The sequence below is a fragment of the Silene latifolia genome, chromosome 2 (genome assembly GCF_048544455.1).
Source record: "Silene latifolia isolate original U9 population chromosome 2, ASM4854445v1, whole genome shotgun sequence".
NCBI lineage: Eukaryota > Viridiplantae > Streptophyta > Magnoliopsida > Caryophyllales > Caryophyllaceae > Silene > Silene latifolia.
The window spans coordinates 189,239,729-189,255,643 of record NC_133527.1 but is presented as its reverse complement, the minus strand read 5'-3'; the positions used below and the strand labels follow the sequence as shown (position 1 = coordinate 189,255,643).

General features: G+C 35.6%; 1 protein-coding gene across 1 annotated transcript; it reads left to right on the top strand.

Moving 5' to 3' along the window:
* Window positions 1–12,032: 12,032 nt before the first annotated feature.
* Window positions 12,033–15,591, top strand: LOC141643950 (uncharacterized). The gene is made up of 3 exons (XM_074453356.1): window positions 12,033–12,281; window positions 14,235–14,440; window positions 15,104–15,591. Exons 1-3 carry the CDS (start codon window positions 12,180–12,182, stop codon window positions 15,378–15,380), a joined length of 585 nt encoding a protein of 194 aa, XP_074309457.1. The 5' UTR covers window positions 12,033–12,179; the 3' UTR covers window positions 15,381–15,591.
* Window positions 15,592–15,915: the final 324 nt, after the last annotated feature.

Below are 15,915 nucleotides of genomic sequence, written 5' to 3'. Positions count from 1 at the left end.
TTAGATTGATCTCATTTCGGAATGAGATTGAAGTACGAAGTAGTGCAACCAGAATACGCTTGCTGTCCGATACTGGCTTGAACTTTGGTATACTCGATCTGAATGACTTGGGACCAAAATAATCTGACTCGGAAATGACTTGATTAGTTGATTTGTGTATGGGTCAAAATAATTAATTTGAAAGGAACATTGGTTTATCACAAAACTAGTACGGAGTAATAAAAAGGTTACTCCCTTCGTCCCGGTCATTTGTTTACCTTTGATTTTAGCACGAAGAACAAGGAAAGAGGGGCGGTCAATTACTAGGGGGTCAGTTACATGGCAAGTCGACCAAATTGAGTGTGGATGATCAAATTGCTCATGAAAGTCATTCCAAAAATAGAAAGGTAAACAATTGACTAAGATACTAAAAAATAGAATAGGTAAACAAATAATCGGGATAGAGGGAGTTATGTAAAGCATTCAGCTTAGACTTGATCAACCTGCTTTAACAATTGACTAAGAAGTGACCGTCAACTGGTGCAGTCTTCCCACATTTAACTCTACCCTTCAACTTGAACCGGAATCCTCTTCAAGAAGTGACCGTCAACTCGTGCCGCCTTCTCACGTTTAGCTCTACCCCCTTCAACTTGAACCGGAATCCTCTTCAAGAAGTGACTGTCAACTCGTGCAGTCTTCTCACGTTTAACTCTACCCCTTCAACTTAAACCGGAATCCTCTTCAAGAAGTGACCGTCAACTCGTGCAGTCTTCTCACGTTTAGCTCTACCACTTCAACTTGAATCGGAATCCTCTTCATTTATTCCAGTCCATTTCACATTGGTTTACCAAATACAAGTTTACTTAGATCAATCTTGTTGACCACTTTTACATGTAATACTCCGTAGTTCTTAGGGTTTGATCTGATGCGCATGTGAGGAATTGGTTAAGAGACTTAAAAGTTAAAACCATAGACATAAAGGGACGAGAGGTAGAATAATGATGGGAGGGAAAAGGGAACCAGGTGCGGATGTATGAGATGACTGGTGTTCATGGTCTCTCTCCACTCTCCGGTGTATGGGTGGCCAAATAAAGAAAGGGAAGACATAATGCCACTCATTTTTTAGAGACGGTAAATAGCAACATGTCCTTAAACTTAACTTGTATTGTTGTGACATTAACAAAAAGTGTGGTGGCATTATTATTCCCCTAAAGAAAGCTCTAGGGCAATTAGCAAGGTTAGTTGGACGAGTAGATTATTCTTTGTACAAATGAAAGTTTTATATTTCTAATGTAAATTAGGACTTAGAAGCCTCACTTTACAATCCGGGGAAGTGGTAAACTTGTGGGAAATCATCTGTATACTTCCATTTAACATGAAGGATTATAACGATATAATAAAAATGATCTATGGTCATAAAATTAAAATACATAAGCATAAGTAAAAGGATTTAGAATTAACCTCGGGTCCTTGCAAAATTGGCCTAAGAACAATATCAAAATTGATATTCACCTATTAGTTGCACCCAAGACGATCTAAGATATACCCTTTGATTATGCTAGAAATCAATCTAAAATTTTTATGTAAATTTTAGTGTCTTTGTGTTCTTGTGATGAGAAAGATGAGGCAAAGTCAGAAAAAGAATTAGGTTAGAAATAATTCTCCCATTTTCTCTTATATAGACCAAAATCCGAAATCAATTAGGAAAGCAAAATCCCCCTAATTTTCGGCCAAAAACCAACCGGAATAAGGAATAGAATTTCCTTATTTTTGTTCTTTCCAAAAATATATAAAGTATGTTAAATTGTCATCTAGTGAGGATCGAACCCGTGACCTCTTGGTATATGTACCCTCACTATTACCACTATGACACATTCAACTTGTTGATTATTAAATACAACTGATTATATTTAACCATGAATTAACAGATTAATTCTTTCAAACTAACCTTATATATATTTAATTAAATATAACTTATTATATTTAATTTACGAATTGACAGTTAATTCGTCTAATCTTAATATTATTTAATTTTCATTAAATAATTATCTCATCAACACATTGACTAACTTTTTAGTCATTTTGGGCATCAATGTAATTATATTTCTATAACCACATTTCTCAAATACGTCCTATAGGTGTGACCTTTAGGGACCAGTTGATCACCGCCATCTGTATGATAATAACGTCAAACTTTCTAGCAAGCCAACCGTTATTAGGTAAACGTTAATCAACTGATTAAATATACAAAGTATACCCTTGTGAACCTGTAAGAGATTTACAAATGTTATCACACTAATTTGTGGAGGACACCAGCTCCAACAAAACTAGCCCCTTAAGTTTCCATCAATGTGAGAATAATCCCCTTAACTTTATTTTGGTGTAAACAACCCCCATAACTTTGTAATAAAGTGAAATCAAACCCCTTTCACTTTCCCGGTCAAAATCTCGTCGGATTGTTAATTTCTCACCAATATCTCACCAATATTACGTATAATTGCTCATAATTTAACACTGAGATTTGGGTGCAACTTTTACAAAATTAAATTGCTACGTCCGTAAACAACTGGCTCGGAAAAAATAAGGAAACCTGAGATTGTTATCGCCTCTTTGATAATAAAATGACATGACATCATTTAGTCTTCAACAATGGAACTCTCCTCGCTCGCTTCTTTAAAAATAAATTTATTTATTTATTTGGCAAAATTGAGAAAAGGAAAAAAGAAGTGATAATGTTGGTGTTGAGTGTTCTGGGTGATAGACAAGACGCCGGGGAGAGAGAAAGTCAGAGGTAGGAGTGGTATGACATATGAATTGTTGGATAATGTGCTAAAATAAGGCGTATAAATCTTACGGATACATGCATTTGTATAAGTATATAGAGCAGAAAGGGTGAAAATTATACGTAATATGTACAACATATGAGATATTGGTGAGAAATTGGCAATCCGGCGAGATTTTGACCGGAAAAGTAGAAGATGGTTTGATTTCACTTTAGAGCAAAGTTATGGGGTTATTTACACCAAAATAAAGTTAAGGGGGTTATTCTCACATTGTTGCAAACTTAAGAGGCTAGTTTACCACTTTCCCGCAATCCAATCTCTACTTAGATCATATACTTCAGAAGCTCATATATATGAAAATTGTTGTATTCCAATTTCCAATATTGTCATGTTCTAGGGTTACTACAAATGTGATGTGAAAAATAGAGTGGATATAGCTGTAAGTTTGTAACCGAGTAGATCTAAGCTCGAGCTCAGCTCAAAAATTTTAAGCTTAAGTTCGGCCGCGGCTCAACGCACGTAGAGCCTTAAAAATTAAAACTTTAGCTCGAATCAAATCGGTTCAGACTTCAGATCATTTAGAGCCCTAAAAGTGAACTTTCAAAGTTTTAATATTTAATATGAAGGCAATTAAGCTAATCCCCTATTTACTAAATGAATAGGTGAAACTCTCATTTTTCCAGCCTAAACCATATTTCCTAAAATGAAGCTTACTATTTTTAGCATATATTATAGGTATGGTAAGTGATTAATGACATAATCTTTAAAAATTAATATTTAAAATATTCCATATTTGATCACGTTTTCCATAAATTTATCTCCATTCTTATATGATAAAAAAAATGTATACTTTTTTTAAAAAAAAAAATTATACGATGAAAATTCATTGACTTTTATTGATAAGAAGTTGCACAAAAAATGTTAATAGTAAAAAAAATTCTAAAAATAACATCATTAATTTCTCGGTAAAAGAGAACTTTTATTAAAATATTCATTTCGGGACTTTTTACAATTTTAATTTTTGTTGCTCAAATCAAAATAAGTGATGAGAAACATAAAAAATAAGTGAGTTATCAATTTAAAATCTATAAATAATTCGGAGTAGATTAAAAAGTAAAATTTTATAAATACCGTGCATATATTACACGGGATCTAAACTAGTGTGTGATTGAATAAAATAGTGCATTTAGAACATGGCATGGAGATGTCAGCCCATTCAACGGGTCCATGTGGTAATAGTGTTCAAGACTTTAGAGCATGGTATCCCCTGACCTCTATGTTTGCAGTTTCAGCTGTTTTGCCATGTCTTGGTAGGATAACAAAAATGACATACCATTTTTTTTTGGGTAAAGGGAATCATGAATTCATAAAGGCAATTTTGATGCTGGTGGCGTTTGAATCCGAATCATGAGTATCAAAGTAAGTTTATGACTTTATCAACTAAGTTAATTGACATCTGCAAAAATGACAGACAACAAATTTTATGTCCCTTTGTAAAACTCGGTGAATTGAGCCTTAATAATCTGTAATATGTCTAATCAAATTCAATCCGATTGTTTGGAATTGACAAGATAAATTGTATAAATTAACTCGACCCGTTGTTTATAGTCTTCCTGATTGAGCGGATTCGGTGCCAAGAGATCTTAGCAGGCTCATTGAACAAGACGCTAGAGGAGTAGCATGGCCGCGTTACGTCCCGTTTAGCTTTATGTAGTTTTTGTTTTCGTTGTTTGGACCTGTTTTTTGTTTGTTTTTCTTTTGTTTTGTTTGTTGCTTTTTGTTCTCTTAGTTTCGTTTTGGGGTTTCCCCTGCTTCGTTTTACCAAAAAAAAAAAATAGTCTTCCTGATTGACCCATTGACGGTCCAATAGGTTGACAATAATAAATTAGCATCAATAATGACTTAAATCGAACCCATATACAACAAATGGTATGATCATGACTTGAACCGAGCTCCACTCATGCCTAATGGTTATCTACCACATGGCCCGATAGGGCACGAAGCATATGATCTAAAATGTTTTGGGTTTACCCGAATCGATAGAAACCCAAATGATCAAGTCATTAGCTCTTGTGGCAACGTTCTCAATTAGTAATTGTTCCGGGTGTAATTCCGGAGCAGGATTATGACCACTTTGAGCTTGTAGAATGATGTCGTTGATCGTCTCTTCCTTTTATTCTTTCCTGTAAAGATGAACAAACTGAGGGCTCGGCTTGGGGCCGAGCGTACTCACTCCGACGCTCAAGTCAGTAAACTTAGAGAGATAAGTTGTATGTTTAACTTGGCAAAGTATATTGTAGAGAGATAAGGGAGTTTATACCAGATTTTCCAGTTATTGTCGTGTATTTCTCAATGAGAGATGTGGAGTATTTATAGACTTTCACCTTTTGTCACGTAGTGGCCAAATGGCCAAGTGGCGTAGCAGGTGGAAAGATTGTCTTACCCTCGGCCGAGGGACCCATGACAGGCCGGCATGCCTGGTTGACTCCATGCCGAGGGGACTGGATGTGAGTATGCGGATATGCCTCTCGGCGCTAGTTCTTGAGCCGAGACCAAGTGACAAAAGTAAGCGACAGGCTTTGTCGGTTAGGCCGTTATTCTTTTGACTTGTCGTCTTTTGGCTCTGACCTTGGTCAATATGTTGACTTGGTCAGCGGGTGCAGAATATGTCCCATCAGTAATGTTAATTAGTTTGGTTGGATTAATTTTGATACAAACCATAAACAGCGGGTCGCAGTGGCGGTGGTAATTTATGAATTCAGCAAGGGCGAAACAATTAAATGAAAGCGAATGAATAATGATAAAATGGAAACTCGAGAAAAGTTCAAAAATTTTAACTAAAAACTTTCAAAATTTCATTTTTCAGCGAGGGTGAGCGTCCCTACTAGCCCTTCCTTGACTCTACCACTGGTGGGCCGAGTCATGTAAGATTAGTATTCATCGAGTCAATGTCACCCATTTGATCAAGTTGGGTTTAGCTCTTGGATTTGATCAATTATGGATTGGTTGATGACTTGATTCTACAAATTCTCCTTATATGGTTGACCCTCAAAGCAAACAAATATTCAAAATTTGAAAGGTCGTTTTTTCATCAATGAGTGTCCTTATAATGGGTATATCCGTCACAAGCTTGTGACGGGTCAAGTATACCCATAATCTCATATGGATAAATAAGACAAAAATTAAAGTGTCTAGAAATTTGGGAATCACAAATAATTTGTCTTATTGATTTTACTTCACCTGGCACAAACTTGTGACGGATATCAGCCGTCACAAATGAGGATTTGTGTTTTTTCATACACAAATTCTCATTGAAGACGGGCATATTCGTCACAAGTTGAAGACAGGTCAAATAATACCCAAGTAGGTAGATAAGACAAAAGCAGAATGCTACTCCTAGCCATTTTGCTTTTGTCTTATCTACCAACTTGGGTATTACTTGACCCGTCTTGAGCTTATGACGGATATGTCCGTCTAAAGACTTGTTGTTTTTCATAAGGTTGGGTGCAACAACTATATCAAGGAGATGTAATGATCCTACCACATGCAACTATGCAAGTCGGCATTTCATCCAAGCTGATTTGCACCTAAAAGCATCCGTGAATCACTTATTGTCCCTTAACCTCTTTCGTAAAAGTTCACCCAATTGATTCAATTGTAGACCCTCATTCATGTAAAGGCCATCTAATAAAAATACGATTTTTTTAACGTGTGTCCTAAAGACATACATTAATAATCTAAATATGGAAAAAATGGCAACATATTCTCGTGAAATTTTGAAGTATAAAACTCATGTTTACCATATTTAATGAGAATATCTTGGGTTATTAACGCTTTTGTTAATAGAAAATTATTATTTATTTAAGGAAAATGTTGGTTAGTAATCTACCTTGTATAAAAGCCGAGTTTTTTTTTTAAAACTTTCTGATTGGCCGAGAGATTTTAAGAAAACATGCATTTGTTTTGTTAGTGGTGGACCCATTTGAAAAAACAAATTAATTAATTTCAGTTTTTTCTTTTGTATGTTTAGTTTTACAAATTTATATATGTATTTTTTATATCTAGCTTAGTGTATTTATGAACGTGATGTTTACTCTCTTCATGTTTCTTAATAAAATTCATTATTAAAAATACCCGTGCGTTTTTTTATGCAGGATTAAAACTAGTACATTGGATTAACAAACTTTTTGTGTAAGCCTGCATTATACAAAAATTTGTAGCATTATACAAAAATTTGTAACATTAGATTTGTTCTTCGTTGGCCAATTAAAATATGTTTGGATTTCTTTCCATCTTAAAGTAAAATGCACATTCTTATGTACTAAGGGGTTGTTTGGTTACCCATTAAACAACACATGAACTTAAATTCATGTGAATTGCAAAATGGGTATGTTGTTTGGTTACCCCAATTCACATGAATTGGAAGTTCCCATGAATTTCAATTCCTCCATAATGGAGGAAGTTGCTTACCTAGGCCCCCTAGGTAAGTGGGAATGCCTACATGAATTGCACTTCCTTCATGGCAACCAAACAATATTTTACAATTCACATGAATTCTAAATTCATGTGTTTTATGAATTTCTAGGCAATACAAATTCCTATATGCAACCAAACGACTCTTAATTTCGTTTCTCATTCAGTGGCGTCCAGACCACGACACAACAACATATATTCTTTCATTATATCATCGCCTCTATAGTGACCCTATATTTCCAACACTTCTACTATCGTTGCTTGGTTTTATTATTCGTATTAGAAATCATCTCTTAATTTATTATATATTTCCATAAACTTCTGTCTCCAATTGTAAATTTCTTAATCTTTATGGTTAAAATAAGATTTGATACGAAAAACAATGTTTTGTTTTTTCGTTTTTCAAGAGGATAAACTAAAATATTGTTTACAATAAATTAATATATTAAATCATTATTAACGATAAAATGGTTACAAATATTTTGTAAATGGGTGTTAACTAAATTATGTTGTCGAGTACGATGGAAAAAATGGTGTCGTTATGAATTTAATGAGATCGTTTTATATAAGTTCTAAATAAAATGTGGTGAAGAAGCATGGGTGATGTTGTGTGAACCATAGTGCATTATATTGTCGCCGTCAAGTGATAGATAGGATATAATATTTTATCACAAATCATATACCAAGTACTTCTTCACTCTCGTTCATTCAATAGTTATCTATTAATTTTGACACAAAAGTTAGATTAGATATTTCGGACGGGGCCAAGACAGGCGGCATAAGTCCGACACAAACACGGTGAAGAAAACGAGGTGACCCGTATCTGACACGACTGGGTAAGAGGGGAGCCACGTCGCCAAAATTCCAAAAAAACTCGTGCCTAGGCACGTCCCTGCACAAGGCACGATGGCACGACAGTGTTAGGGATAAATAATTTAAAAAACATTAAAAATACCTGAAGCACGACGGGCGGCACGAGCCCGACCCGACTTTGCCCGGGCTAAGGGGCGAGCCATGGTGGGAGGGTTGGGAAAAGCGAGTCGGCACGGCACAGCCCGAAAGCACGATTGACCGTGCCTGGACTGAGCAAAAATTGTGGCTTGGCACGACGGGTCGGGACCCAGGCCGGCACGACACATTGCCTTCTCTAACAAAAACCAAGAAAAGTAAAATGAGCGATTTTGGACCAAACAAAATACATAATCCACTTGCACATGGAGGATGGACCATACAAAGCAACCGAAAATGAAAATAGATAACTAGTGGAGTAACTAATATACCCCAAAATGAAAATATATAACTTCTCATCAGAACGTAGGGAGTAATTGCAGTTGTAAAGTCAGGATTTAACTCGAATAGGAGTGAATCGGTAATGGTTTAATGAAAAATCGAAAAAATTTGGAAAATTTTAACGTAAAAGTATGAAATTCCTAACCCCTAGATCCACCACCTAGTAATAATACGACAACTGTATTTTGCTGCGGCTGAATATTCTAATACAAATACAAACGTGAATTTTGCTAGTACTGTACATACAACTTGCTTAACAAAATGCTCTTTTTCTATTTGTCTGCTTGCATTTCTAATGTCCCTTTTCTATTTGTTTTTTTTAGCATACAAGTTTAAAAGTGCAAGTTTGATGTTAACCCAAGTCATAAGTCTCTTTCAATTTTAATTAACCATGCTAATCTTCATAGACTACATTGTCCCTCTTATCCTCTAGATGCTACCTAAAGACTTAAATGAATCAATTAATCTCTCTTAAATTGGGTATATCCGTCTTAAGCAGTGGCGGAGTCATGATTGAGCTTAAGCGGGCGAAAAAATTTAGGGGAGGCGAATGAGTAATAATATAAGATACACCTCGAAAAATTTTCGGAAATTTTTACTAAAAATTTCGAAAATCTCAACCACCAGGGGGCGAGGGCCCCTGTTAGCCCTCCTAGCTCCACCACTGGTCTTAAGAATAAAATGAGTCAAATAATCATCGATTTTCGCGCCAAATCTTTCTTTTGTTAAAGGGAAAATAATTTGTCTTGTAAAGGGAAAATATGAGATATCCATTTTTCCTTCACTCAAAATCCTACTACCCCCGTTTGCTAACCAAACAATAAGTTTCTTATCCTTTCTAAATCTCTTTCCTCAAGTTCCCTCCATATCCTTCCATCCAAAAACACCCTTAATAACCAAGATTATTTCACACGGGTCAAATAGAGGGATTGGATTTATTTCACACATTTCATTCTCCACTTCAACCTTTTCATATCGCAATTAAATCTAGATTGTCAATTTTTTTTCTCAAAATTAAATACGAAGTAATAACCATTGACACGTAATAGAGAAGGATAGGTAATAGAAATGATTCATTGGCGAATATATCCAGGGCCGTCAAATGAATTTGAGATACCCAGTTCTAAAAGACAATTTGAGGCCCCATAATAGAAAAACTTATTTTCCGCAGTACATGGTACTCAAATTTGACATTTGGCTAGCAAACAAAAACAAATGCTTAAATTTAATCCCCCAATTTTAAAAACCTTTTGAATATGTTATTAGACATCCTAAATATATAATAAGTCATGCAATAATAAATAAATTAATATTTAACTCATCGCAAATTTGTGACGTATATACTTGTATAGACGTATAGTATACGTCGAATTTTCTTCCCAATCACAAAATAGTGGAGGTGACGTTATAGAATGGATGGTAGTCGCATGAACTACTCCGTAACAGTTATGCCGACATACGAAGCTGTCCCTATTAATAGAGTGACTCATATCAACTGTCGTCTAAGTCGACATTAATGGGCCCACCCATATTTGGCCCAACTTGGTGCTGTTACTCCAACCACGCACTTAAAATTACTAAACTACCCTCGTATACAACTCATGTGTCAAGGATTTTTTCGTCATTTAATCCCTTACACGACGAGAATATATCATGTGGTTAAGGACATGTACGTCTATAAGTGTCACCTCGACAAATAATCCCTCAATATTATTATTAAGGTTTGTCCACTTCCTTACTTAGATATTATTCATTTAATCATTAACCCTAATATATTTCCTATATATATATATGTTAGGTTTTTCTAGTTGAGAATTATATTATATAGTTCTACATACATGTACAAATAAATATTAAGGTCATTTCTACCTTTGTAGTCACGTAATTCAGGTTTTAGCCTCGTGGTTAAGATGCAGGTATCGTGAATTCGTGATATTAGCTCACGCTGTTTGAATCCCCCTCCACATATACAATATTTTCACTAAAAATGGAGAATGGTAATAGTAGTAGTTCTAAGAGTGTAGGAAAGGCGATGGCCGGGAAGAAGAAAAAGGCGGACACTGATCAAGTCGTGAAGAAGGTAATGTTAGTCGAGTCGAAAGTGATGGTGGAGGAGAAAAGTCATAATAGTAGTATGGAAGTGAGTAATGGTAATAATGTAGGAGTTGATTATCAATGTGAAGATTGGTGGAAATGGTGTAGGCCAGGAATGTTAGTAGATGAACAAATGTCATGGGGTTCGGTTTGGTATTCTTTTTGGGAAGATGATGATAAGAATAATGTGGATGATGATGCTTCAAATAATGCATTTTATGGTGATGTTTTGGAGGATGATATTTGGAATTTGAGAAGTATTCAACAAACTCCTCAATAAATTTAAAGAGGTTATTTTATGATCTAGAGCTAGCTAGGGTTTAATTATTATTTTATGTGTTGTGGTAACAATTTCTCAAATAAATTCGTCAAAAGATAAGATAATCGTTTTATGATAATTGCTATAACTGATAATTGCTGTTATAAAATCGTTGTACGTGTTAAGATGTTTTAATAAAAGATCAATTGGTCTTAGTTTAATTTGTTGTATCATTGTAAGCTCCCACTTATCATGATGTTCTTCTTGTTATGAAGATCAAAAATCAATTTATGGGATTGTATGGACATGCATGGCTATAATATTGTTGGAAGATTTGTATGCAGGTTATTATAATAAACGAGAGCACGTATTAAATTAGAAGCACAAGATTTTCAGTCACTAATATTGATATGGAGTAGTATTTTTTTTCTTGTAATGAGATTCAGATTTCATAGAAAACGGGTTAATGTAATAGGAGATGAAAGATACCATCTAACCGGAATTTAATTTGAAATTAAATCACTACTTAACAAAAATAGCATCACCTATTCACCATCCATTATTACATAAAAAAGTAAGGATGAATTATTAAGATACATGTGGGGTAATTAATAAGTTTTCCAAAGTATTAAAGAGGTTAAGATGTTCTGATTCGTTAACAGTAGAGCTACTAAAAAAACGAACTAAATTAAATAGGGAATTGGCTTGAAAAAGATGAATATGGCTGACAAAATAAGGGGTGATTGTGATATAGTGGGAGCAACATGTACTTCATGTGCGAAAAAATGTAGAATAACTCAAATGACGGTCAAAATTGCTGACGTTCACCATCTCTTTGTCAACATGAATTACGTAAACCCTTCAATATAGAATGTATGTCCTGCCTCACCCATGTACCGCCAAGATGCCAATCTTGACTCGCTTCAACATACCACTTTAATCCCAATTCCCAAACACATATCACAATTCACAATTTTCAATTACAACTAAGATATGGTAGAATATTCCTTCTAATATGCACCATAACCCGTATGGCCGTATAGTACCCCTAACCTAGAAAGATTTAAAAAAAAAAAAAAAAAAAAAAAAAAAATAGTACTCCGTAGAATGCAAGTAAAAGTAATTATAACGAAAATGAGATAGCGTTATTAGATGACCGACGCGTAAATTAGGAAAGCTCGTACATACAAGTTCAACTATTGAAGGCGCACATGGAATAAAATCCTCTTCATACACATACACTTTCCCTTTACTTTACACACTCCAAATAATCTCACACTTCTTGTGCAAGTGCAACAACAATGAGAGACGGTAAAAGTTCAACTTTACTCCATCTTCTCGTCATTCTCCTCAGTTTAATCGCCTTTGGTTTCGCCATTGCTGCAGAACGACGTCGTAGCCATGTAATCTCTCTTCACTCACTCTCTCTCTCTCTCTCTCTCTCTCTCTTCAATTTTTCCAGCATTTTCTTTAATTTTATTTTTAGTATAATTATTAGTCAAATTAATGTCAATTTCTTGCTCAATCAAGTATTTTTTATTTTAATTTTTTTTATTACATTATCTTGTTCATGTTAGATTGCGTAGATTTGTAGTTTTTTAAGCGTGTTTATCGGATTAATATATTTGATTATTAGTTGATTTAATTTAATTATATTTGTTTGGTTGATGTATCTATTTATATTTAATTTATTGTTCCGAAGGTTGCGTACTTGCGTGATTATGTTTAAAAACAATTAAATGCGCTTAAAATGCCGTTTGTTTAGGTGATCTGATCTGATTTAATTATTATTAAATTGTTACAGTAGTGACATTGTAGCGGTATTAAATTAAGGTTTGTTGAAACGTGAGGTGAAGCTATGGCGTGCTGTTGTGTGTTTCGATTCGGCTTCATTTCGATTATCAAGTCGTTTGAAATCGAGGTTATTTGTGACGGTTTTTTTGAGCTATAGTTTCCACTTCAGATTGATAATGGATCTCTGGTAATGAGATTATGTAAGCCAAGGTAATCGAGCCATTGTCTGGTTTTGATGATTATGTTAGAGCTCGAGTTATATGAAAATTTGTGATAATCAGGTGCTATAGAATCCTTGAGGTTAGGTAGTCATCGCCATTCTGGTCCAAAATTACGTGTTTTATCATTAATGTACTACGTCTCAGCGGAAAGGGGATCCAGGGTTGTAATTTAGAATAGTTCCTGCCTTGTGTTTGTCTGGTCATGTAGGTTGAAGTGGAACAACTCTTGCCGGATATAGAATTTTGGCATAAGCGAAGTTGTTTGTTGGGGTAGTATTTTTCTTATTGTGAAAAGAGTCGATCTACTTGAGCTATTGGGGATATTGTAAACTTTGGATCCTTATAATTATCCCTTGATCGTCTTTTTCAAATTCTTTTGTTTTGCTCGGTTTACTATAGTTTCTGACTTTCTGTATCGAACTACCTGATGAGTTTATCTTAGATATTAACTGATGACTTTAGGTGGAGTGAGAAGTAAAGAAAAATACGAGGCTCTGATTGGCGAGTACTTGAATAACTTTTTTGACAACCTTGTTTGGAATGAAGCGGTCTAGTAATCAGGATAGAGCTATGAGATATGTTGGCGGTCACTTCTTTTCAATGTGAATGATTTGATCATTTCACTCCCTGAATTCACTCACTAGTTGATTCTCTTCCTTTTACCATCCCGTCTCAGCTAGAGCTAAGAGGTTCACTACAGGTGTATGTATCTGATCACTAGGGGCAATGTTACTGTATGTTGAACACCTCCCGAATTCACCCACTAGTTGATTCTCTTACTTTTACCATCCCGTCTCAGCTAGAGCTAAGAGGTTCACTACAGGTGTATGTATCTGATCACTAGGGGCAATGTTACTGTATGTTGAACACCTCCCGAATTCACCCACTAATTTGAATCTGTAAATTATTAGTGCAAACTGCAAACGATTTTTTAATGTAACTGTACATAAGCTTCATTGCACTTCGTTTTGTCCAGTTTTAGACATTACAAGTCTAGTGTTGGTCGAGGACTCGAGGTAGGTGACTAGCCATGCTTTTCAATGATCAGTGATGTTTAGTATTGTAAAGTTTATTGGCAACCTCTGACCATGAAACATCGATACCCCAAAGGATTATGCCTAACGCAAGGATAGGGGACTGGGGACGGGGCCATAGCCTTCATTATAATGTAATTATGCTCATGAATAAAAACGAAAGCTACATATTGTCTGCTTGGCATGTAACTTTATCTTTCTTCTGTGAATATACATTGACAGAGTGAATTAATATTTCTGTGCTGATTTTGCCGTTGGTTGATTCAGTGGCTTCTACTCGTATAACTTAATTGACCTTTTTTGACAGGGTACCATAGTCAATGATGAACATACCAATACAACATACTGTTCTTATTCTTCTGATGTTGCAACCGGTTATGGAGTTGGTGGATTTTTGTTTCTTCTTTCAAGTGAATCACTACTAATGGGTGTGACTAAGTGCATGTGCTTTGGAAGGCCTTTGATACCTGGCAGCAGTCGAGCATGGACCATTATATACTTTTTCTCATCCTGGTGAGTGATTCTTTGACATTAACTCGCCAAAAGTTTATTGTAATATCATCTGCTCCGTGTTATGATCAAGTGAATAAGCCAAAATGTACTCTCTTAGTAATATCTTTGGTATCCTCTAATTTTCCTTTTTGGTTTGTTGCTACTTGCTACGACATCATCCCACTTATTTTTGTTCCTCACTATTTCTGCATTATTTATGGTCATGATTGGAAGTGGAAGAAATCAGCGAAATGGAGATGTTATCTTTTAGATAGCTTTATGAAAAGAAACCTCTGGTTACTCCTATGATCCTGTCCGACAGTCTGAGCACCCAATATGGTCCTCTTTAACGGATTTATATAGCTTATTGGAAAAAGGGGAAATATGTCCCAAAGTTTTTCTCTTTAAGCTCTCAACCAGACTGGAAAGTGTTGGACCATACATTACCTGTTGCATTTCGAAGTTTGATGAAATTGCCTTTTTTTATTTTTTATTTTGTTTGAGTGATAGTAATTAAAGTTCCTCAATTGTAAGTCGGTGGATCACATTGACCACTCTGTATGACATTCATGTTAACCAGCCCTTATCCTTTTGGGACTGAGCTTTGTAGTGTCGCAACCTCCCATTGTAACACATTGTTTTCAAGGACTAAAAGTGAGTACTGACCCTTTTGCGCTCATGTAGGCTAACATTTCTGGTAGCCGAGGCATGCCTAATTGCTGGAGCAACGAAGAATGCTTACCATACCAAGTATCGGCACGTGATATATGCACAGAATTTTTCATGTGAGAGTTTGAGGAAAGGCGTTTTCATAGCTGGGGCAATCTTTGTGCTTATCAACATGACCCTGAACATATATTACTACATCTACTTTGCTAAGGCGACAAGCTCACAGGCAGAAGCTCCCAAGGCAAATCGCGCCTCCTCTACTATCGGAATGACTAGTTTTCGGAAAAACTGAGAGAAAAGATGCATTTTGAGATGTGTGCATCATTGTTCAAGGTGGTCTGATTCGTTCTTGTGAAAATCAATTGATTTGGGTTGAACAATAATATCGGTAGTCTACTGCTAATACGTATGGTGTGAGATACAATTAGTTTTAGCGCTATCTAAAGTTGCGGTTAGCGGCCTTTAGTGCCTTGTTGAGTTGTTGATGTTTGTTTAGTATGATATTTTTTTTTGTGGCAGAACAGGATGAAGGAAGTTTTGATATAAAAAAAATAAGTAAACGACTGATTATTGTCTTGACTAGATAGGACGCTCTCAAGTCTCAACTCTCTCTAAAAACAGCTCTCCCTTTTCTCTCTCAAAAAACCCCCAAAAACAAAACCCTAATCTACTTTGAGCCGCCGCCGCCTCCAATCCTCTCTCTCGCCTCCCACCTGCCGTCACCCGTTCGCCGGAGATGGGGTCTTCCTTTGGCCCATCTCCGGCGATCGCTCATCTCATCGCATTTCTTCCTTCCCTCACTGATCCCGCGTCGGCGCCTTTTGGTC